We start from the raw sequence: 25495 nt of genomic DNA, 5'->3' as shown, positions 1-25495 counted from the left end.
CCTTAAACACACGTCTACCCTCTGCAGAGGCAGGAGAATACTGAGGTAAATTGACCTCGACAGGAACTACATGGAGAAGAAAGTTTAGTACTTCCTGCCTCTCTGCAATTGGTAGAGAAGACACCCAATCAAGATGTCCCACGCCTACAGTAGAATAAAAGATTTATTTAACAAGGACATGGGAATGAGAGATGAATAACTTGGAGAAAAATAGATAAGGCAGCAGAAATATTTATTTAAAACAGTGATCTTTGACAGAGAAGCAGTATTTGTTTTCAGCCACAAGTTTAAATAAGTTTCTTCAGTTTTAGTTTTCAGTCTGTGTAGATGGTAAATTCAGGTGTTGTGTAGATGGTACATAAAATTATATGTGGGATGGCACTCTGAATAATGGATTACTTCTCTCACACACACAGGTCTGTCAGGCTTGGTGCATTAACTTTAATACCCTCACTCAGCCCTCATATAGAAAACCCTTAAAATAAACATCGTAGTAAAAATAGTAACCATATTTTCTTTAGAGGAAAATAAAGCAACCCCAATATAACAGACTAACTGGTCATTGGTCATTTTCCACTCACTGGAAGATCTATCCCTCGGTTATATATATGCCCCTCAGCCTGGGTCCAAACCACCAGTTCTCCTAGTCTGTGCATATTTGCTTTCCACTGTAGCACACAGGGCTGTCATCAAACACTGACTGCCACTACTTTCTTCAGAGTTATTATATTAAGAGCTTAAATAAGGTAGATAACTCTTTACTTTAGGAACTTCACCTTCCAAAAGCTTCTCAGATAGTTTTACATATCCTTCTCCCTCTCAATGCATCAGATCTTTTTCCCAATCAGAGTGCAGGGTTGCCTCAGCCAATAAGGTAGCTTCCCTGTTCCCAGGCATCTATGCCTCACTCTGTGTGTAACAATAATGGCTGCACACTTTTAAAGCTCACAAGTTTCTCTGCAGTCCATCACACTCTTCCACTTCTAATGTGGTCTGGTGAGTCCACTGAAGGCTTGCCAGTGCAGGCAGTCACCCCTCACTCCTGATCTAGTCTCCAGGTAGCCTCCCCACCACGCCCCTGATTGATCCTTGTGAGCCCACTGTGAGTTGGCCAGTTTAAGCAACACCACCCTGTCCCCTGCTCCCAATACGGCCAGTCCCAATATGGTCAGTCCAGCCACCCATCCAAAAAGGCACTGGACTCTGAATTGCAGTATTCGTCTTCATCTAAATACTTCTATCCTGACAATAGGAAAACTTAACAGATTGGCCAAAGATTTAATTATGAATTTGCCTATTAATGTCTGGTAATTTACAGGATACTAGCCACCTATGTGGTAAATAACTGATGTTGATTACACTTGCCACTACTGTGCTAAGAAGACACTTGTCTACTCCCTTGCCCAGCTATTTAACCTGCTGTAATCTTGTCCATTCACGTAAGACCCCAGGGGTAAACAAAAGGTTGTAGCGTTCACAAATAAATCAAACTGTAGTTGTGGGGAAGACTGATCATTAGTGATACAGTTTCTTCAAGTTGTTACAGAAATAGAGTCAGAGAGAAACTGGCAGTCTATCATATTAGGGTAAAATAGTTAAATTTATCTCAGTTTTTAGCCTAGTTCAAGATTTCTGGAGCTTTTATCATGCAGACTTCAATCAGCCCTGTACATTCCCTTTACCCAGGAACACTAAGGGTCAAAATACACAATACTGCCAACATGAGCGACGTCCATGACCTGATGTGTTGGGCATATCATGTATTTTCGTCCTAAGTGTCACAGGCTGGCTACCAAGGAAGGGCAGGAGAGGTATGTAAGATATGTAAAAGTGGAAATATGAACATTTCGCAATTCAACAAGGACAAGCACAGAGTTCTACATCTGTGTAACAAAACATAAGAAGCACACATACTGCACAGGGAAACACTTCAGGGCACCATTGCGTTGGAACGACCCATTGGATACCTGAGCCACCCTGGATCTTGGTGGAAGAGGGGGCCTTGAGACAGCAAGTCCGGTGTCACGGGCAGCGGCAGAGGCTGGGCGATGGTAAGTTGTTGTAGAACTGAGTACCAGGACCTCCTGGGCCAGTCCGGTGCTACCAAGATGACCTCCCTCCCCTCTGTCTGCACCCTCCGGAGCAGCCGATGTAATAGAGGTAGAGGTGGAAAGGCATAAAGTAGACCCCCTGGCCAGGGGGCTGTCAGAGCATTGGTAGCCCTTGCGCTGGGATGATAGAACCGTGTCATAGAAGCAGTCCCATCTGCTGCGTTGAAAGAGGGAGAGCAAAAAGATGATCATCCCACTGGTTCCACCGAACCTGGTCGCAATCTCTTGAAAAAACTTCCGGCTTGAGCTTCCAGTCGGCATTGGAGAGTTGGGTTGGGCTGAGCCGGTCCGCCTCCACATTCAGGAACATCCTCTCACATGTTCAGGCCTCTCCAGCGACACGCAAGATTGGTCCTCAGACCACAAAAGGATAGGGAATGCTTCCTTGTGCAGCTGTGGGCGATCGAGATCCCCCTGATGGTTCAGGTAGCATTTGGCTTCGATATGTTGTCCGTGTGGATGATCACGCATGCGTGCGGAGGAGAAGATGTCGGAAAAGATTTTTGTAATGCCAAAAGATTGCTTTTACGATTTCTAGCAAGCACGCGTTGATGGGTAGCTGAGGGACTTTAGAGCAGTTGACCAGGTCCCCTGAGAGCCAGGTAAGGTTAGATCTAGTTTGGCTCCCCATCCCGACAGGCTGGCATCTGAAAATATGTGAAGCTCTTCTGGGGTGCAAAAACTTCCCTTTGGTGAGGTTGGACTTGGCCGTTCACCGCATATGAGGCACTGTGCCGAACCGCGGAGGTGTCCCAAGGACAGAGGAGCGATGTTCTTCTCTGAATACGATCCTGGAGCGGCAAAGGGTCTCAGAAGCAGGCTTGCAGCGGCTGCTTGGCCAGTGGAGCCCCTTGCCCATTGGATTAAGCTTCTCCATAGTAGACATGAGTAGACCCAACAAACTTGCTAGGTGCATCAGGGAGCTGGCTCCTCTTCTTGTATGACCTTCGCGACACGGCCTCCCAGATTTTGGTCACTACCTTGTTGTGGTAGGGCACAAACAGATTACTTGGTGCAGGACGTAGTGCTGATTAGAGTTCGGTGCTTTCCATCCGTTGGGAGGGAAGCGTTGGAAGCTCTTCTGCTGCAAGCTCTACTTCAGGAACCTCAGTGTTCTGGAAGTGTCCCTCTGGACCATCATTGACATCAGCTGGAGGAGCCTGGAGTTGGGACCTGGACCTGATAAGCAGGTGCGTCCAGGTAAGGGTAAATATGAATGCCCTTGCTGCGTAGAAGGGCTATCCGAGGCTACCAAAACTTTGGTAAAAACTCTCTGGAGCTGTGGCTAGCCCAAATGGGAGAGCGGCGTACTTGCTGGAAGTGACGGTCTCCCAGAGCAAGAGTATCTGAGGAAGCTGAAAGTGGCTGGCTGGATTGATTGGAATGTTGCAGATGCGCTTCAGCCTTCAGATCTAAAGGGGCGGTGAGGTAGTCGTCCTGTTGAATTGCTGCCACCGTGGACCTGAGAGATTCCATCCTGAAGCGGAATTTTCGCAGGTGCCTGTTGAGGTGCCGGAGATTGAGAATGGCACTGGTGTCCTCATTCTTTTTGGGGACAGTAAAAAAGTGGGAATAAATTCCCTGGCCGTATTGGTTCATTGGCACCGGTTCTATCGCTTTGATGGAAAGCAGGTGCACGATTGCAGCATTCAACCTGTCCCTCTTCTCTGGTTGGGATCCCATGGGGGAGGGAATGAATTTGTCTTTGGGCCAGGAAAGGAACTCTAAGGATCTGAAGGGCTTTCCCGACTTACTCTGACCCTTAAAGTCCTGTCTTCTACGAAAGGAATTGTGACCCTGCCAGCCGGACTTTTTGTTGTCCCTCTGAGGATGATATGTGGCCCGAAAGGAGTGAAAGGACTGCCTAGGAGTGAACCTAGGCTTGTCAGATCTAACAGACCTGGGCATGGTCTTTTTGTGGTCTTTTGTCTCCACTAAGATTTTGTCTAATTGTGTTCCGAATAAGGTTCCCCCTTGGAAATCGTAGCTGGCCACTACCGTTTTAGACAGGTTGTCTGCTTGCCACGGTTTTAACCACAGCAACCGCCTAGCTACAGATGCAGAAGCCATGATGCGCGATGTTGTTAAAAAAGCATCCAAGGAGGCGTCTGCAAAGAAGGAGACAGCCATCATCACTCTCTCCACCCCCTCCCTGATGCCCTGATCCTGGGGGGGGATAATAGACAAAAGGCGTTGTAGCCACACGATGGTGGCCCTAGAGACTGTGGCTGCAGGAGCCAGTATTCACAACGCCATGGCCATGCCCTTCCGATGCACTCTGGCATGCTGGCGTCGGCTTTTTTCTATCCATGGCATCTTTTAAAATTGCCTTCACCGTCCTGACAACAGACCAAGCCCCCTGAGTGCAGGGCAGGAACTGGACGATCTACCAGAGGGGTCCTAATAGGTAAGTTGTGGAGAAGTGCTCTGGGGCCAGAATATAAAATTTTTTTGAAAATTTGAGGGAACCCCCTATTAAGCTGCTGGACTGATTATTCTTTTTTAAATTTCCTTCGAATGACTCGGGGAGTGGAAAAAACTGCAGCTCTCTTCTTCGGCGAAGATGGCAGTGCCAAGCCCTTTGGGGCCGCCTTTGTCGGCTTAGAAGGGCTTGGTAGCATTAGGGGTCTTCAGCTTCTGCTGAATCCATGAAGATCAAAGCTGGAGATAGTTCTTGCTAATAGGGTTGCCCGTTGTTCAGACTTGAACGAGGCGATGTGTTTGTTCCGCTGAAGCAGGAACTTGATTGTCGGAGTCAGAGAAATGGTCTGAGTCTGGATCAACCACCCTCACTGAGCATCACTAATGTCCAGAGTCCAAAATGTTAGGGCGCCAACAGGACACCCCTCCCTGCCCGGCCGAGGGTGACCTAGAAGCCCGGGCAAGGCCTAAGCTGACTTCCACCCAAGGTCCAATGGAACTGGTGATTAAACTTCTCCTCTCCAATGGAGGAGCGCATTAATTCCACCAACTGGTGGAAACTTGGCTCAATCTGCGAGGATGTCGCCCACCCTAGTTGGGGCCGGAGGAGAACAAGGGCTCTTGCCTGATAGCGATATGGGCTTGCGGTGCGCTTCGTTCGTTACGCTGCTTGAAGCCCGGTGCTAGTAGGAACAGGAGGCGGGCAGACCAGCGCGGGGCCTTGCAGATTCCGTTTGCGCCGAGAGGCCTGTTCCAAAGAGCCCGTTATTATTCGCGACAGCGGCTCTCCCTTAAGCCTCCGGCGGAAACCCGGAGCAGAAATTCGAAGCTGAAGGCAGCAGCGGCGCCCGTTAATGGCGCTGCCTTGAGAGCGGGGAAAGCTTCTGAGTCTTCCCCTGCGTTCCGCCGCGGACTCCCTGCCTCTCGACTCAGCCCAACTCATTACGATGAGAGGCGGCTGAAGCTTCCGGCCCGAGAGGCCAGGTATTTTCTGCAGCCGATCTGCAGAAGGCCTCCCTCTCCAGAGAAAATGGCGCCGTCGCCATTGCTGAGGAGATTTTGGCGCGCAGTTTTCGATCACACCGATGCTCCCAGGGGAGAGAGGGGAGGCGTGGGGACAGAAACAAGGGATCACGAACAAGGAATCACAATGAAGACAAAAAGACACACTGAGGTAAAGTTAGGAAGATTTAGCACGGAGCCTGACGAAGTTGCTGCACTACCTACGAGGCAGGAAAAGATACTGGGGCAAGTTGGCGGCAACGGACGACAGGGCGGGACCAAGAATCTTTTCCTGCCTACCTATTGGTCGAGAGAGAAAACCCCACAAGATGGCTGAAACCATCCAAGAGAACAGGTGGTACAGGTGGTCTGAAAACTGAACATGAGACATCAGTGTGATAGAGCAGGAAAAACAGCTAATGTGATTGTGATGGATTAGGCTTTTATATGGTTAATTTGAGAAGGTGCAGTTCAGCCAGAGCAGGAGCACCAAGAGTTAACCAGAGCGCAACCTGATTAGCTGGCTGAGATGCAGTAGCCAGGAACTGGCTCATACAAAAGCAGGAAAAGTCTGTCATGGAAAGAGGGAGATTTCAGAGTTTTGAAAGCAGCTTGTGAAACACACAAATTGCGTCAGTCCTCAGATTCAGTCAGGGGAGATTGCGTCTAGAAGCAGAGGGAGACAGAGGAAGACTGGCTAGGGGGCCAGTGGGTTCCCTGGTAAAAAACATATACACACGTTTGGCCGTCTCAGGTCTTGGCTGCTACACACTGGAGGAAGAGTTCAAGGATTCGCCAGCCTGTATTTCATACTTTAGCTTTTGAAGGCACCATAACCTGAGGTGGTTCTTCCCACTGCTAAGAAACACTAGTTTAACAAACACAATATTGTATCTCACATTTGATTTAAAAGTTTAAATAAAAACAAAATAAACTAATATATGCAAATGAGTTTTTTAAATTCATCAGTACATTCTTGCTCAGCAAATTATTCTTAAAACATGGGACTATTAAGAGTGTATATTTTGTCAACATCAAAGATGTCCTCTCCTTTTAATTGTCAGCCAGCTTTTCCTCAAAATCAATCTTTTAGTTCGTCAGTTAAGTGATTGTATCACATTAATCTTCAATGGATTACTAAGCCAGTGGTGAACAAACTGGACAGTATCATCCTGCTACATACTGATTTTCTCCCATTTAATCCAATGCTATGAACATTACATTGGATGAGAAATATTTTACTTTACATTCTTGTTGCTTAAGCTGTAGAACAATTTGATTTAAAATGAAATAAAGAATTTTCCCCCTACAAGTTTTTTTTCTAAAATACTAGTAAAATGTCAATCATGGTGTCAAATGTAGTATGACAAATGTATCAGGCACACTGTATTGTCATGGGGTTCCTGTCACTGGAGCTCGCTAGACATGAATTACCAAGAATCACTAGGTCATGTTGAGCATGACAGAAATGGAATTATAACAAAAATCAGAAGCCACAAAATGAACAGTTAAATATATACTAGATACATTAAAAAAATCTGCTTATGCAATGAGCGAAGTGTTATACTGATGGAAATATACACAAGGATAAGGCACTGTGGATAAAAGTTGTGTTGTCCCAGACATGTTATCACATCTTAATCCAATTGCTAAAATGTGTTTGCAGCATTCTTTGCAAAGTTCATTAGTATTTCTGAACTCCATCCTTTTTATTTCTAACAGCCCAATATAGCATTTCTAACAGCCCCATATAGCATTGGCAGTTGGGGTCACACCATTGCATTTGACCACCCCGCTTAAGTAAGTGGAACTTATACCGATGGGGAGGTCAAACAGGGATATGGGCAGGTGACACAGAACTCCATGGTGCCTGACCAGGAAGTGCTTGTGCTCCACGGAGCTGCACTGGCTTAAATCTGGATGCTGGCGTGACTGATGGTGGGTTGGGGCATTCCTGGGGGTGGAGACAGAGGTGGAGCGAGGGGAAACTGCGCCCGGTGCGCACACGCACCCTGCGCCCCTGCCCATCCCCTGACCGGAACGCCCCCACCACACCCCCTTCATGGCCTGTCCACGCCTCTGCCGCGGCTCTGCCTGGGGCATCGCGCACCCCCATCCCGTTGGCACTACACCACTGGGTAGAGATGACTTTAGTCAGTTTCCACCGGGTTTTTGAGCTGGGAACCTGAAAGGGTGGCATAAGTTCATTTTGTCCAATGAAGGGTTTTTAGGTGGTTGTGGATTTTCTGGAATTTGCTGCCTTCCCACACCGCCTAGAAGTCCTCTGGGTGTGATACAGCAGCAGCACCATCCCAGGCTGCCAAAGAACTCCGGATTAGGATTTAACTGTAATTGCTTCCTGTTAATGAAAATAGAACAAATATCAGGGGAAATGTGGTATTATCATTAAATATGAAGAAATAAATTAACCTGCCATGTGTTTAGCCAGAATGCACATGTGGAAAGAGTGACAAAAAGAAACAGCATCTGAAAATTATCCAGATTACCAGTATATTAACAAGATTTGCTTCTATTTATTTTTGTCACTCTTTTCTTGCAATAAGCCCTACTGAAGTTTCTTCTGAGTAGACCTACTTAGGATTGTTCTCTACAATCTGCTAGAGTCAATGGAACTAGTTTGTAACTCAGTTTAGGACTGCCCCATAAAATACTTTATCTTTTACTAACTGATGGGGTAAAATGAAAAGATTTAAATATACAGATAACTATAGATCAAAGTACAGTTCCCCCTCACTTCACATCAAAAGCCTTCATCTACCCAGAGTATGCTATATGACTCAGCATTGACAGCAGTTTAATTTGTAAAAGTTAATTGCCTGAATGAGTCTCAGATGAAAATGTTATTTTCTACTTGGGAGAGAAGGTTAAATTTCAAATTCTGCCTTGGGCTGCAAATGCTATCATGTTTATACCTTCAGTGATTTCAAACAAGTGTAACTTTATATGAAACTGAGATAGTATAGTGCTTGTTTGGCCCCTTCTGCCATGTATACATGAAACACCTCCCAATGAAGGATTGAACTAGAAGTGGAAAGAGATGGCAAAGCCAATGAATGTAGGCAATTTGTGGTATTGTAGCATGGACAGGCAAGAACAAATATGGTATGATACAAGTGGACTGTAGGAGATGGGTACACATATATCTTCTAAATTTTCTGCTGTGATAATGCAGAAGAATCTTTGTCTTCCAAACTGGTACCAATGATTTCAGCATAAGAGGCAAAGTTATGTCTTTAGTAAAATTCTAAATATATATATAGTGACTTAAGAGAATAAATAGACTCCACTATACCTTATCACATCCTTTAACAAGTGCCCTGATACAGCACAAAGCTGAAACAAGATAGTTATTCAACTCATGTGAGTTATCAGTACTGATATTTCATTGTAACCAAAAGTACTAGAAAACTTGCCAAGGAACTTGCATAAGTAATCTCTAGGCTCTACTTATCACTGCCTGCATAGCGCACGCACTGCAGATGCAAATGCAGGTTACCAGCTCACACTACTCTGACTACCTCCTTGCCACAAAATCTACAGAGGCTCTACACCATCATTATTACTAATAGTAATGCTATACTATCATCATACTATTTATACAGAGTTGAACCAAAAAGGGCAGTATAGTGGCACTTTTGTTGGCTAGGACAATTTTTTAAATTTACCCCTCCCACTGCAGAGCTCCACATTGCTTTCCATGTTGTTTATGAGGACCCCCTGGAATAGAAGGAAAAGCCTTCAGTTTAAAGAGTTGTGAACAGTGCAGGGCTTGAGTTTCCTCAAGCCCTGCACTGCTCACAACTCTTTAAACTGAACCCACTTTTTCAAGGTGATCAAAGTGCACTGTATAATTTATTGCTGGAATCCTCAGAACTGTGTCAAGATTGGCATATCCCATTATCCCCAAGTATTACAGGTAGAAGGAGGGTGGCTGAGAATCAGGCTTGCCAAAGGGGCCACACAGTAAGCTTACCACAGCTTTGAGATCAATATCAAGACCTAGTCATTGTTTGACTTTAGAATGCTATAAAATTGCAACACTACCAAAGCTAGTTTAAATGCCTCTTTCCCTATCTTTACTTCAGGAGAGCTAGTAACCAGGATACCCTACAAAAAAAACCTGTCCAAGCATACCTAATTGAGACCCAAATTAAATACATCAGATTTACCATTCTGACTTTGTAGGGAAGTAAAAAAACAATAAAATCTACCAGAGTAATAGTGAATTCAAGATTGTGCAGAAGAGTTTTTAATGTCTACAGAATATATCAACTGGAATATGAACAGAAAGCTGAACCACATACAATATTTACTGTGCCTCCATCATGAAACGTAACAGAAGCTAGCACAGGTTCAAATATCTAAGATCCTATTGTTGGATATGCTGTCAGTGTTTGGGCACATCAATTATTAACTTGTGCTCCTACTCTCTTCCGCAAACACATGAGTAATTGTACAGATACTCTGACAACTCTAGTCATTTCATTTCCTTTTGTCATTCTTAGACTAGAAAGTAAGCAGTTGCTTAACATTTAGACACAGTAAATAAAGACTGCATTCTTTTAGAAAGGTGTGCCAGAAACTCAGTATCTTTTGCTAATGAAAGGTCAAAAGCAAACTTGTTTAACTCTTATTTGTTCTGTATTACAGTTCAGTCACCAGCAAAAGACAAGTGTCATTTAACAGAAATGTTTCAATCGCCAGCCCTTGCCACAACATGCCTAAAAAAGTTACAGGACAGAGTATTTTAAAGAGAATATTGAATACGAAAACACAAAGAACTAAGAATCATTCTTCATACCATTTGTCCATATGCATAAATGCTCAACACCTTTATTGCCCTATAGTAAATCAAGTTAATCACTACCCAACTAACTGAATAATGTCTCTTATGAATAAACAGGGTACAGGGATTTAAAGAAAAACAGAAACATGATAACAGCATAACAACATAATCTTTGCCACAGCATGACAAACCGACCAACGTCAGTGTTGCAATGCAACATTCAGATAAAAAAGCCCTGCTTCTAAACAATCTCACATTCACAAGATTCGGGGCATTCATAAACTTATCGTGATAAGAATGTTTAAAAAGAAACACTTAAAAATGAGGTATTAGCACAGAAAAACCTATGAAGATTTTATCACTAGAAGTGCCTTTGTTCTCCAATTCGAAGTGTTTTCATGCAAGTGTTCATATTGCCACTAGCAAGGCAGGCACCACAATGCAGTTTTACAAGACTGAATATATATCGACACATCAAAAACCTAAACATGTACATACCTGCATGTCACCTGGAAGAATGGATGTTCCGGCTGAGAAACAGAGTTTGAATATTCAGCCTTATTCCTCATTGTTTTCATGTACTGGAACTACGTACATCTCTTTCACATTCCATATGTTAAAGCTGGAATATTAAAAATACCTCCAGCCACGCATCAGTACGGCATCATTCAGGAGCCAAAGGAAAAAACCAAGAACACTATGAGCAGGTCTTAACATTCTGACCGCATATCTGATTGCTTCTTCCTCAACAGCAAAGATTTCCACAACCAACACCCTCCACAAATATGACAAAATTACAAATGTATATTTTTCAAAATAAGAAAAAGGTTGTTATCCAACTGAATGCAAAACATTGCCCTGTATTCTTCTATTAAAAACAAGGTATGTAATGCTGTAGAGAGAGAGAGAACAAGGGAAAGAAAAAGAGCTACAGACCTGGTATCTTAAACAGCAGCCTGGCTTGGCAGCCAGCCAGCAACGAGCAGAACTTATTGCCAATGCTGCAAATCCCTCCTATCAGCTAATGAAGATCAAGACTGCAGTTGAAACATGATTTTTATCTCCATGTCTAGGATTCCCTTGGAAATACTAAGACACATGACCTTGAATTCCCTTTTTGGATTCAAAAAAATTGAACCATACAGCATTGTTTGCATTGCTTTATCAACCGCATCTAATATTTCCGCAAATCACAGAATTCAAAGTACATGTCAGAATTCAAAGTACATAAATTTATTACCATAGTTTTTAAAATTGCTTCATTACCAGTTTTAAAAATACTCCATTTTATGTAAAATCACATTGAAAATATTTGTTTAAGGATAAAATGAGGTTAAAATGAAACATCATCTAGTAACTATTAAATATGTGTCTCTAAAAAGGAAAATAAAATTAATACTGAACTAGAAAAATCAGAAAGCATGGTCAAATACACACAGGCCAGTCTCAAACTCCTTTGCTTCATTTTCTGTCATACCTTCTGCAGCCAATGAATGGCCCTTTCCGCACAGCAGAAAGGGCACTCCTCCACACCCGGCCAGGGAGTATGCGGTGGAGAGAAACGTTAGATGCTTGGTCAGTGCGTCCCGGCTGACCCCGCATGAAGGCCAGCGCAGAGGAGGCGGCTCCGCACGGAGCTGCCTCTTCTGTGTACCCCCCACTCACCTGCATCCCCCCCCACTCACCTCGTCCTCCACCTCGTCCTCCAGGGGTTGGAGGGCAGCGTGGGTGGGTCTCAGCAGCCCTCCAGACCGACGCTGGAGGACGAGGTGAGTGGGGGGGACGGGAAAGCGGTGCCTTCGGCATGGTGAAGTCACCGCTTTCCCAAAACCTCCCTTGGGAAGGGAGGTGGAAAACGGCGCCTTCACGCCACTCGGGGCCGCACAGGACGGCGTTGCTGCGTTGCAGCAGCGCTGCCTGTGCGAACAGCTGCCCAGGGACCAGTGTTTTTCCGTCCCTGGGCCGCTGTTTTTGGCCCTGTGTGGAAAGGGCCAATGTGACTTTGAGAGACATGATACAAACAAATCCATAACGTTGTCCTAAATTCAGCAAAATTTTGAACCATTATAGTGCTAAGTTATACTTATTTTAAATAATCAAAAAATGTAGCATCAGGTAAATAACTAGGAGGCTGCAAGCAGAGTTTGAATAGAATGATGAATTAAACATTTAAACAAAGAACATGACCATAAAAATATCTAAACAGAACCTAACTAGGTAGAAGCCAGTTATATCAGTACAAATATTTAGGATCAAAGGGTTACTATTATTTATTTATTTGATTTTTATACCACTCTCCCATGCCACACCAAGTTTACACAGTATAAAAACAATAAAATTATAATACAGTAATTGACAATAATATACTAAAGCATATAAAAAATATAAAGATGGTGCTTGGTCAAACCAAAGATGGAATGACTCAGAATGTTCAAAACCCTACATCCTAAACAAATTCAGTATAACTGAGCAAGGGAAGGGAAAGAAAGGGAGCCCAGCTAAGATGGAAACATATCCATTGCTGCCCTCAACTGTAGATCTGGTGGAACAACTCCGTCTTGAAGGTCCTGAAGAACTGCAGGGCACTGGTGATATTGACAGAGCATTCAACCTGGCCAAAGCCAGGGCTAGAGCCAAGAAACCCCTGGTCTAGTTGAGGACAGGTGAACACTCTTCAGGTCAGGAACCTCTAGCAGGTTATTACTAGCAAAGTGTTACACTCTCTGGGAGACATATCAGGAAAAGCAATCTTGAGATATGCTGCTCCCAGATTTAGGGCTTTAAATGTCAAAACTAAAACCTTAAAATGAATTTGGTATTCCATCTGGAGCCAATGCAATTAAATATGCAATTACAATTCCACAATGCAAATATGCAATTCCACAATGTCCCTGTTAGGACCCATGCAACTGCATTTTGAACCAACTGGAGCTTCTAAATCAGAGCCAAGGGCAGCCCTGCTTACAGCAAATTACAGTGATCCAATCTGTAGGTGATCATTGCATAGATCGCTGTACTGAAGTTAGGGTGGGGCAGGTAGGGCGCCAGTTGTCTGACCTGGCAAAGATTAAAAAATGCCAGCCTGAAGACATTTGTGACCTGAGATCTAGGATTACAGCCAAACTCTTAACAGATGGTTTAGGTGTTAATTGCACACCATCAAGTGCTGAGATATGGCACCCTATCTCTGCATCCCCTGGCCCAGTCACAGGACCTTCATCTTCACTGGATTCAACTTCAGCTGGCTGTTCAGCTGCTTCATCCACCTCCCCACGGTCCCCAAGCAATTGGCCAAATTATTTAGGGCAACTGAACACAGAATACATGCATATAGAAGCCTACAGGTAATGTGGTGAGAAGAAAAATTCAGGTGGGAAATTTAACATTTGAATCTTAGTGGGAGGAAGTGACTTCACAGGAAGGGGAGGAATTGGAGAAGCTGAAATTGACCTGAACACGTCATCACTGGATGTGCTATCATATCCGTACTGAGGTCCCTCTCTAAAGTCCAGCCTTCACAAATACCATTCCCATATCTCTGGGAATTTCCCAAGCCACAGTTGATAACTCTAGATGCTATGCACATTGGACTGTGGAGCAACATATGTGTAAGTTGGTATAAAGCTGTGCTATGAAGATTGAAATAGGTTTTACTTCCAAGAGGGCTTGGAATAAGATAATAAGAATACGTTACAATCCAATCCAGGGGTGGAGCAAAGAGCACGTATGCTGGTGAGGAGGGCAAATAGGGTGGCAAGTAGGCACTGCACATCTGTGCAGCACTCGACCCAGAAGTGACTGCCTTCTCCAGAGCCACGCAGACTTAACAAAGGATGCTGGAATGACTGTGGGTGGGTTGGGGGATTCCCCTGGGTGGTGCTGACTTTATTCGGCTTCCACCAGGTTTTCTGTCTGGGAACATGTCCCTCCCAAGCTGTAGGCCATGTAGCATAAGTCCATTTCAGAGGTCTTTTATGTGTTTTGCATGCCTTCCTGAGTCACCTGAAAGTCCTCTGGAAGTGATACAGTGGCAAAGCAGCAATGTTGTCCCTAGCCACAGTGCCCTCTGGATTGGGCTGTTAGTCCTCCTACTCTATGAGTTGTACGGTTTTGCTGCAACCAGGGCATACATAATCCCCAGGTATACTGTTTGAAGTGAATGTAAATCTCTGACAAGACTTTACAACAATGAGGGATATTTTTAATCAGACATAAATCTTCACAATAGATGCAGAGACTATGACAGTTGTAAAGACACATACATGAGAAAGGAAAGTACCTGATGTTTGGGAGTTGAGGCAATAATCATGGTTCTTGTCTATTCAACACACCAAAAAAAATTTTCATTTCCAGGTCATCAGTAGCTACTTAAAAACTTCAGTGCTGAGTAAAATTTGTCACTGTTTAACAGGCAAAAAACCCCACACTAATCAAAGAGATATCAAAACGTTTAAGGAAAACCCAAAGGTCTATTGGCCTACGGCTCTTGAACATCTTTGTTAAAAATAAATTCAGCTAAGCTATGTCCAGAAGAACAAATTTCAAGGGAAAAAAATGTCATACCAAAGATAAGTTTGAAAATTGCCGTACAAATATGTTGTGCATTTTTCTGAATTCCAAGAATACTCATCCTTATAGATCTAAATAGGATTAATGAGTAGCAAGTAACTGCACATAATTTAAAATAATTCCACATTCCAGCTACATGCCAGAAATTAAGAATGCAAACCTAAATTGGCCAGATGCAACGTTTCTAGACTGTCAGCTGGTGAGCCATGCCATCTGTGAGCTGTAGATCAGATCTTTGATTCTTCTCTTCAGGCTTCCCTGCAAGTTGGGTTATTTTCATCAGATCACGTTCTGTTCAATAGAAATTTTGCTTTACCACATTTACCTAATGCATTTTTACTCTGCCCTTCCACCTGCACTGTAGAACAGTGTACATTTTTTCTCTATCCCTTTTCATTCTCACATCAATCCTGTAAGGTAGATTAGGTTTAGAGTGTGTGACTAGCTGAAGCTCACCCAGTGAGTTTCCATGGAATACTGGAAATTTGAATGCTGGGTCTTCCTAGTCTTAACACTCAAAATTTTACAATACACTGACTCTCCAGTAATAACTTTTGTTATTGTCATTTTAAAAAATTGTTGATTGAACTTAGTGCTGCAAATGGTAAGAGTCCCTGGTTCCTATTAATAATGATTATGCATGCACTCTCCATAAATGTCATAACTTTTAACAGAACAAAATTAGGGAATGAACTATCCCAAGAATGTATGGCAGACATGCCAGATGTGAAGGAAAATGTACACCTTCCACATAAAAAGAAGGTATGTCACTCTGAGAAAGTTTTTACTACTTTTTTTAAAATACAGCTTTTTCATACAAATGCATTTCAAGAGACATTTATATATCTGGGTCAGAACCCCACCTATGCTTCTATAATTTATGTTAATCCTTCAACATGTATACCATTAATTTGTTCAAACAACTTAAACAATCTTTAATTTTTTTCATAATAAATATAATGCTTATTTATTTATTTATTTATTTATTTATTTATTTATTTATTTATTTATTTATTTATTTATTTATTTATTAGGTTTATAGACCGCCCTCCCCCGGAGGACTCAGGGCGGTGAACAATATAAAGAGCACAATCAATTAAAATACAATATAAATATAAATTAGGATGGCTCTGATAAAAATAAACCTTACTCTATTAAAATGCAGCATTAATAATTTAGTTCCAGATGGCGCCTACTATCATTCCCACAGAAGCCCCAGAGTGGGGGTTTATAGGTCTTCATGATGTCAAAGAAGAAAAGAAGGGGAGGGAGGGAGGGGGGCCCTATCAACGGCTAGTCTCCCCAAAGGCCCGGTGGACAGCTCAGTCTTGCAGGCCCTCTTGCGGGAACTCAGCGAGGTCCCGGAGGAATGACAGCTGGAGGAAGAAGCGTTCCCACCAGGCTGAGGCCAGAGCTGTAAAGGCTGCAGCTGGCCCGGGTGAAGGCCAACCGTATCATGGAGGGGCCAGGGATCACCAGTAAAATTGGCCTCTGCCGAGCAGAGACCCGGTTCGAGGACATATGAAGTAAGAGGCGGTCCACGTAGATGCGGAAGGAGCTCCGAGGCGGCGTAAGGCCTTAAAGGTTAACTACCAACACCTTGAAAATGATTGGGGTATTCAATTGTGTAACCAATGCAGCGGCGTAGCACAGGTGTAATATGCTCTCCCATGGCACCTCCTGTAAGCATGCAGCAGCCGCTGCATTCTGGACCATCTTTAATCTCCCGAATCAGATGCAAGGGAAGGCCAGCGATAGAAGCGAGTTACGCAATGAGTCTAACCTGGAGGTGACCGTTGCATGGACCACAGTGAAAGCCAAGTCAGCGGAGGGAGAGGAAGGGAGCCAGCCGTCGGGCCTGGCGAGCCCGAGATGGTAGAATCACGACCCGAGGTTATATGGGCCACCTGGGTCTCCATTGTTGAAAGAGGCGAATCCAGGTGGACCCCCAGATTACGTGAGACCAGAGAGGGCTGGTGCCAATAAAGCCCGCACCTCCCACACCGGCGGCTGGAAATTCCCAACCTATTGCGGTCTCAGCCAGAGGATCTCCGTCTTCCCGATGGATTCCAGTTTCAGCCTGCTCTGTTTCAACCAACCAGCCACGTGACCCCAAACAATGCTGGAGAGCCGCAGGGGCGTGAAGCCACTCCCCCCTCCATCAACAGAATGAGCTACCGAGTGTCATGAGCCGATATTGATGACCGCGTCAGCCCAAAACTCCGCACCAACTGAGCAAGGGTCGCGCATATAGATGTTAAATAATAGTGGGGGACAACCCAGCGCTCCCTGAGGGCACCCACGCAATGAAGCGAGCACCTTCCGAGATCGCTTGGTCCCCACACCACACTTGCTGCGTCCGGTCCCAGAGAAGCAGAAAGGCAATCCATTCAAGGACAGTGCACTGCGCACCCTGAGAGGCGGCCAGGCGGTGGAGTCAAAAGGTCGTGATCGACCACATCAAGCGCTTCACCCGGTTAGATCCTACAACAAGAACCAGCAGCGCCCGATCCGCATACTCAGTCTGGTGCTATAAGCGGAGCAAATCTGTGGCGGCGGCGGCGAGAACAGTCTCCGTCCATGCCCAGCACGGAAACCGGACCTGGAAGGGATCAAAAAAAGCCGATGTGTCACTCCAGGAAACCCCGAAGCTGCTTCAACACCACTCTCTCAATTACCTTCCCCAGAAGCGAAAGATTCGAAACGTGATGGTAATTAGCCAGATCACCAGGATCTAACTATGGTCTTTTCAAGAGTGGGCGGACCACTGCCTCCTTCAACCCACCAGGAAAAACTCGCGCTGACTCAAGGGAGCTATTGATGATACTCAAAAGGTGGGGTGGTGAAACTGGCGGCTTTAATAAGCCGGGAGGAATACGCGGATCCAGCGGACGAATATTAGTAAGGTCTAACAGCAGCCAGGGCCCTGTACGACTGGCGGCTTCCGAGAGCAGGGAGAACTGAGCAAGCAAGGGCCAGAAGGCGGCAGGGGAGCCTCCAACACCAAGCTTATTGTCTCTAAGGTGGCCCGAGGGTAGATGCGTGGCGGAGTGACATGACTTTATCTGCAAAAAAAGCTCATAAATGCCTCACAGCTAATAGCCAATTGACAATTTGTGGACCCCTCGGACAATGAGGTCAAGGACCGAATAATGCTTGGAGATTTCGAGTATTGTGCTGGGCGGGAGCTATCAGACGAGAGGAGGAGGAGGAGAAGAAAACTCTCTTCGCCTCGCCGTGCACCATCCACCTCATGAAACTTTCATAAAGCATCCTATAAGATGTTCGTTGTGCCTGGAAATCGCTGAGCTTTCCTCCACACTCAAGCTCTTCGTCGTCCTGGTTCCCACTTCATGCAGCGTGGCTCCACCGATTGTACCAAGGGGCCAGCCAGCGAGCGAAGGCATAGAGGGCGCCCGGGGTATATTAATCACCTCGATGGCATGCGGAAGCACGGGAATTCCAGTCTTCCACTAACCCGTCGAGGGTGCCCAGTGGAGTTCAAGAGTCCCATAGAGCATTCAGGAATCCGATAGGATCCATAAGTCTCAGCGGTACGCTAAAAAACTCGATCCGTCGCCCTAGACTGGGTTGTTGTGGCATGTCCATCCGAACCTTCAGGGCATAATGGTCAGACCATGGCACTCTATCAATAGAGGATATGACCATATTAACCCCCGACCCGAAGACCAAGTCCAGTGTGTGACCGGCCTCATGAGTGGGGCCAGAATTTACCAAGGAGAGGCCCAGTGCCGCCATGGATGACACCAGGTCCGCAGCCACTGTACATGAGGCGGCGTCGACATGGACATTGAAGTCCCCCAGAACAATAAGCCTGGGGAACCGCAACGCCCAGTCAGCCACCACCTCCAGCAGCCGCGGCAGGCTATCTCACGGCGCGCTAGGCGACCGGTACACCAGGAGAACAGCCAACCTTGTAGATGCAGGAATCATATTTCTGAGCTTTCTTGTTTCAGCAAATACCAACATGTTGTATCCTTTACCATTCTTTTAAATTTTTAATTGGAATATCCACTAGTACATTTTTAAGAACAAACAGTTCTTTGGCAACAACATCATTTTAAAACATACTACTTTACTAAATAACTACACTGATAAATTGCTCCAGGTTTTCATATCTGCCATTATATTAAAATGCTGCAGTTTTTGAAGACAGCTAAATCATCAAGTATTTTGATAGGAATGGCTGAGCATTTCATCCCTAAAATTTGGGGGGGAAACCGTGAACTTTGAATGGGTTGTTCTACATTCTACATGAGCTGAAATTGAACCATACTCCATATAATATGTCAAGAATGTTTGGAGACCAGGGCTTGGTGTACAACGTTCAAGTACTGGATTCAGCTTTGCTTCAGGCAGGACGACTTGAGCCTCAGTGCCCAAGCTTTAACTTTTCAGCATGCTACGTAATGGGGCCACATAGAAGCAAAGCTCCATGCCTTGGACCTACCTCCAGATGATATAGCCATGCTCCCCCTCCCCTGAAATGTTCTCCACTACAAAATCTAGACTTTTTTAATTAGAACATCAGGAATTGATGGCCCATGCAAAAAAGGTCAGCTCTCCCCTCTCCCTTGGTATCTCTTACGACCACTCAGGCATGGCCAGATATCTGTTTGCTCTTTCCGATCCGGCGCACTGATGTGCCATCTCTTTGGCCAGATGCAATGTACTTCCTTCCACTTTGAGGGATGAAAGAGGTTCCAATACACCCCATAGTGAGCGTTTCTGCATCTACACGTTGAAAACTGCAGAAACTGTACATCATGTTCTGTATTACTGCCCCCTTCATAACAGGGCCAGAACAAAGTTTCTCTCCACTTTATTGATGGGCTTAGAGTGCTGGACAGACCAGCAGAAGACTGGTTGTGGTGGGTTTTCTGGGCTGTGTGGCCGTGGTCTGGTGGATCTTGTTCCTAACATTTTGTCTGTATCTGTGGCTGGCATCTTCATCTCCCCTTTGTGATACACCTCTGAAGATGCCAGACACAGATGCAGGTGAAACATTAGGAACAAGATCCACCAGACCATGGCCACACAGCCCGGAAAACCCACTACAACCAGCTGAATCCGGCCATGAAAGCCTTTGACAATACACAATATCTGTTAAACCACAAATCCAGGGGTGCTCTAGAGCAAACGGCCAGGTTTTTATGCACGGTCATAAACAAACTATCTTAATTTTTGCTCTGTATTTTATCCTTTAAATCTCTGTATTTTTATTTTAAACTCTGTAACTCATCCCATTAAAGGTTATCTGTATCTAAATATGTCAAGATCTAATTTATAATATCAACATATAAACTAATTTTTAACCCTCTATCTTCAACCAAGACCCCATTTATATCTCTTGATCTTCTCCAACCTGCTGCTTCCAATTATGTAATTATTTGATTTTTATACTGGCCATATGGCAATGGTGATATCCATGTATATAATCATCTATTTGGTTGCCTAAAACACGTGTTTCCAATAAAGAAATTATTGTTCTCACTAAATTCTGTGAGTGGTTCTCCTTATTCATTTTGCGCTCCTAGCCCAAATCTGTCAACAAGATTTGATTCAGTTTTGTTTCCTACTTTTGTATACCATTCACCTATGATTATCAGCACATCTCGTCTAGACGCGTGATAAATTTCTTCCTGGGCACTTGCATAAAAGCTTTCAATTTCTTCCTTATTTGGGGCATAAAATTGAATGATGTAATTGTTGATAGGCTTTCCCTGAAGTCTGGTTGATATTATTTGGTCAGACTTTGAATTATAATTTCTGACTGCCTAAGCTACATATTGCCTCACTATAGCAACTCAGTTTCTTCTGTTTTTTGTCATTCCCTGAGTAAATCACTTTGTAATTTCCCACACTAAAAGTGTCCTACTTCAGGCCACTTTAGTTCAGTAACTCCAAGAACTGAAGTGTTTAAATGCTCCATTCTAATGTTACAATTTCAAGCTTACCTTGATTCAGATTTCTCAAACTCCTTGTTGCTATTATATGTATCTAACAGCTTTGGACTTTCCTTTGCATCAATTCACATCAACAATTGAACATCCTTTTGGCTTAAGTCCAGCTGTGTCATGAAGAGTAGCACTGCTCATACTTGTCCTCCACTCGTCTTCAATAGCTGACTGAGTGCCATCCAACCTGGAGTACCATCTTTCAGCACTCTGTCCCCATGACTGGAACTGTCTGTTGTCTTCTTCTGTGACCATTGAAACCCCCCCCAAAAACCCTGCACCCTGGCCCTGAACTTCCTGGGGAGGGGGCATATTTGAGCACCTGTGAGTGGAGCTCCCCCCAACCTCCATGGGCTTGCCCCAGCCCCCATCTCCACATGGAGGTTAGAAGTGGGGCCAGCCCACTCATCCCACCCCTGATCTCCATGTGGAGGTCAGGAACAGCAAAGGGCCCATTTGAGCCTGGCCTCAGCCAGGCTTGGCTCCAGTTCTGAATTGCAGGTTTCCAACCTGCAGTTTAGAGCTCAATTCAAGCCTGGTTGAGGCCAGGCTCAGATTGAACCCTGGTGGCTGTTGCCTCCAGCTTTATGCTGTTGGCTCAGTCTCCACGGTACAAACACTTACCAAAACACATCTTACTGTGACATGCCTCTGAACATGCCAGCCATAGATGTAGATGAAATGCCAGAAACAAAAACGACCAGACCCCAGCAAAACAGTTCAGAAAACGAACAACAGCCAACCACTGATTTTTCTTTTTGGACATCTATGATATCTGTTAAAGTTTCCTTCAAAACAACATTTCAAAGAAATCTTTTTTTTTTTTGCTCTTAAGCTGTCGTCACTTGTATTGCCTTGAATATTTTTATTCACTGATATTGATTTTATAATATTTTTGATATTAATCTTTAAGGCCTTAAGTGGTCTTGGACTGTTGTATCTTGAGGCCCGCATCTCCTCATACTGCCCAAGGAGGGCTGTTCGGTTCTCCAACAGCAATCTCTTAGTGATCTCCAGCCCCAAGGACATACAGCTGTCATTCACTAGAACCACAGCCTTTTTGGTTCTAGCTTCTACATGGTGGAACATGTCTCCAGCCAACATCAGAACTCTCTGGGATATTAAATTTGTTTTGCTGGTCCTACAACTAAAGCTGTATGGTGTACATCGAGTTATGTTGGCCCCCATGATTACACTCCCCTTGGGGTGCAAATATAAGTTTATATGGGCAATGTATGATTCATTGCCATCTGGGGAAAGTTTTGCATGAGAATGTTTTTAATTGTAATTATGTAATGTATTGATTCTATGATGTGATTTTAATATGTGTGTTAGCTGCTCTGAGCCCAGCTTAGGCCAGGGAGGACGGCATATTAATTTGAATAAAATAAAACAATTCCCCTGTTCATGTAAAAAGTTGGCTGCTTCAGTCATATACTTCCAAAATGCAGCAGCGCAATTAGCATTTTTCAGTGTTAAGTACATAATAATATTGGAAAGTAGTCTTACAACATTTTCTGTAAGAAATACAGCTCCATTGCTCTCTTTTTAAAACTTTCCTCAGTTTCAAACGCTGTTAGCCACATGGAGTATGTGCTCTGTTTCAGAAATAAGTGTCCCTTTGGTGAGCGAGGTTATTTATGAAGTACTTTGGGAGCAATTCAGAGCTTAAAGGTGGTGAGCCTGCTCTCCTATAGCCCTGGCCCTATTTTCAGTGTATAACCTGGAGTCCATCAAAACGTATACTCACTTTTTCTCCATTTCTCTGCCCTATTACTGTTTTGTAAACACAATTTGCCACGTTTTTGCTAATATAAAAGGAGTACATTTGGGTTGCATCTGTCAGGGTACAGAAAACGTAAGCAAGAGTTTAAACTGAGCCACAGTTTGCAAGGCATAAGCAGGAGGTGAGGACCAGAACCTTCTTTCCTACTCACCTCCCCGCTCCCCCCGCATGAAGAGAAAAATATTGGAACTACTACATCTCTTTGATTCTTTGGTCAATTGCCAGTGAAGCTCCACAGATAGCTTTTTGTTATTTTCTACTGTTATTTTTATACATATTCATACAAGATGGCTTGCATAAACTGCCCACTTATAGGATCTGTCTCAAATCCAGAAACCTTAAAAACAAACAAACATTTAGCTCAAAGAACCATTAGTGGGAAATGACTAGCAATAACTGAGGGATGGTATAGACTTAGATCAAAAACCAAAATAGTGCCAATTCAGACTGCTTGTACACTGAATTAACAGCAGAAAGAGGTTAAACCAAAAATATCAGCATGTCCTCCATTTTAAATCTGTCTTGAAGACTCTCATAGACATGTTTTAAATGGACTGATATAGCTTAGAACAATTCCTGAACCTGAAGGACTGATAACAAGAGAGCTGCTAAAATTAGCTTTCCTTATTAAGGCTTAGGAAACAGGGTAGGCTGACATTCAATTACTATCACTTCCACAAACACTCTAAATTATTCCTGATAAAATATTTGAAGTACAGCTACTGCTTGGCTACAGTCAACAAGAACAGGTTGAAGGTCACTTTGAGCCCAGGGAAAAATAAGGCCTGACATAAAACTAAGGCTAAAATATGAATGCTTAGAAACAAAATATGGGAACTGTTTTGAGAACATTAAACAAACATGCATTCTATTCTATATAGCTCGTGGCAATGATAATATGCTGGTCTGAATACAAAATGTGCTAGAACATTTTATATACTTTCCATGGACGTAGGTAAGGGGGGGTTCTCGGGTTTGAACCCCCCCATTCATGTCCGAAGCTCCGCCCCTCTGTTTGTGGGTTTTTAAAACATTTTAGTGCTTTTTCGGTTTTTGGCCTGCAGGGGGCGCATTGTTTCAGGGATTGTTTGGGGGACTCTCCTGATGATACATCCCAGGTTTTGTGAAGTTTGGTTCAGGGGGTCCAAAGATATGGACTCCCAAAACGGGTACCCCCATCCTCCATTGTTTCCAATGGGAGCTAATAGAAGATGGGGGCTACACCTTTGAGGGTCCATAACTTTGGACCCCCTGAACCAAACTTCACAAAACCTGGGATGTATTATCAGGAGAGTGTCTTATTGATACCACCCATGTTTTGTGAAGTTTGGTCCAGGGAGTCCAAATCTATGGACATCCAAAGGGGGTGCCCCATCCCCCATTGTTTCCAATGGGAGCTAATAGGAGATGGGGACTACACCTTTGAGGGTCCATAACTTTGGACCCCCTGAACCAAACTTCACCAAACCTGGGTGGTATCATTAGGAGAGACTCCTAAAGATACCCTGAAAGTTTGGTGCTTTTAGCTTAACAATTGCACCCCTGACAGCAGGCACCCCCCAAATTTCCCCAGATTCTTCTTTTAAATCCGCCCTCTTTGGCATGGATTTAAAGGGAGAATCTGAGGTCCTCAGTTTAGAAGAAGAAGAAGAAGAGTTTGGATGTATATCCCCCCTTTCTCTCCTGTAGGAGACTCAAAGGGGCTTACAATCTCCTTGCCCTTGCTCCCTCACAACAAACACCCTGTGAGGTTGGTGGGACTGAGAGAGCTCCGAAAAGCTGTGACTAGCCCAAGGTCACCCAGCTGTGACTAGCCCAAGGTCACCCGAAAAGCTGTGACTAGCCCAAGGGAGTCCACAGGCTAATCTGAATTCCCCAGATAAGCCTCCACAGCTCAAGTGGTAGAGCAGGGAATCAAACCCGGTTCCTCCAGATTAGAATGCGCCTGCTCTTAACCACTACGCCACATTGAAAGTGATGCTGTTTCAGGGTGGGGGATAATCCACCCCAAAACAGCATCACTTTCAATGTTGTTTAACTAGGGACCCCAGATTCTCCCTTTAAGGTGGATTTAAAAGGAGAATTTGGGCTCTCTAGTTTAAACACCATTGAAAGTGATGCTGTTTGGGGGTGGATTCCAGCATCACAGCGGCTGCCCGGGGGGGGGGGGGCGCAAAACTCAGATTTTGCACCAGGCTCCATTTTCCCTCTATGCTTCTGCCCAGAGGGGAGGGGCAGGGGAGGGGAGTCTGCCATCCCCGACCTCGGAGAGCTGCTTTTATAAGCGCTAGGCCAGGGGTGGGGCTTGGGGAGGCGTGGCAACCCCGAACCCCCCCATAAAAAATCTATACCTACGTCCCTGATACTTTCACATTTCATTAGACAAACTTGTACAATACTGTGATGACATTTCTGCATGAAAACTGTATTATAAAATGTACATTAAAATTTTTATAAGGCTCTTGCAAACTTTCCAGTAAGGGAGTAGTCAACTGGGTGAGAAAATGCCAGGCCCACCTTCACTTCAGAACTGCCTTTGCCATATTATCCCTTGCTTCAATCAATATTTTTTTCTCCTTCTCTTAGTTCACTGGGACCCTCACATCTCTCTCTGCTTCAACTATGTACTACTACTCAGTTGTTTCTGGATAGTTTGTGCCAGTTCTGTACACAATACTTGTTTTTACCTACTGATTCTAAACCTCTTAAGCTTAGCTCCTATCCCCCTAGGAGTCCAAATAAAAGATTACACATTCACAAAGCACAGTCCTTCCTCTCCCTTCATCTCCCTCTCAGCTTTTAGAAAACATCTCTTACTGGA

The 25495-nt window shown here is 44.3% G+C and overlaps 1 protein-coding gene across 9 annotated transcripts in view; it reads right to left on the bottom strand.

The window, feature by feature from the left end:
* PLEKHA7 (pleckstrin homology domain containing A7) overlaps nt 1-25495 on the bottom strand; it is a 185199-nt gene that overhangs the window by 107553 nt on the left and 52151 nt on the right. Inside the window, exon 1 of one of the 9 annotated variants that reach the window (XM_048485548.1) lies at nt 10840-11142. The exons of the other annotated variants lie outside the window; for them this stretch is intronic. Coding sequence (XP_048341505.1) covers nt 10840-10919 — 80 coding nt within the window. The 5' untranslated portion in view covers nt 10920-11142. Of the gene's footprint in view, nt 1-10839; nt 11143-25495 lie in introns of those variants that run through there. 9 annotated transcript variants of the gene reach the window in all.

Source organism: Sphaerodactylus townsendi, linkage group LG02, assembly GCF_021028975.2.
Source record: "Sphaerodactylus townsendi isolate TG3544 linkage group LG02, MPM_Stown_v2.3, whole genome shotgun sequence".
Classification (NCBI taxonomy): Eukaryota; Metazoa; Chordata; class Lepidosauria; order Squamata; family Sphaerodactylidae; genus Sphaerodactylus; species Sphaerodactylus townsendi.
The sequence above is the reverse complement of the archived record's forward strand: the minus strand, read 5'-3'. Positions and strand labels throughout refer to the sequence as shown.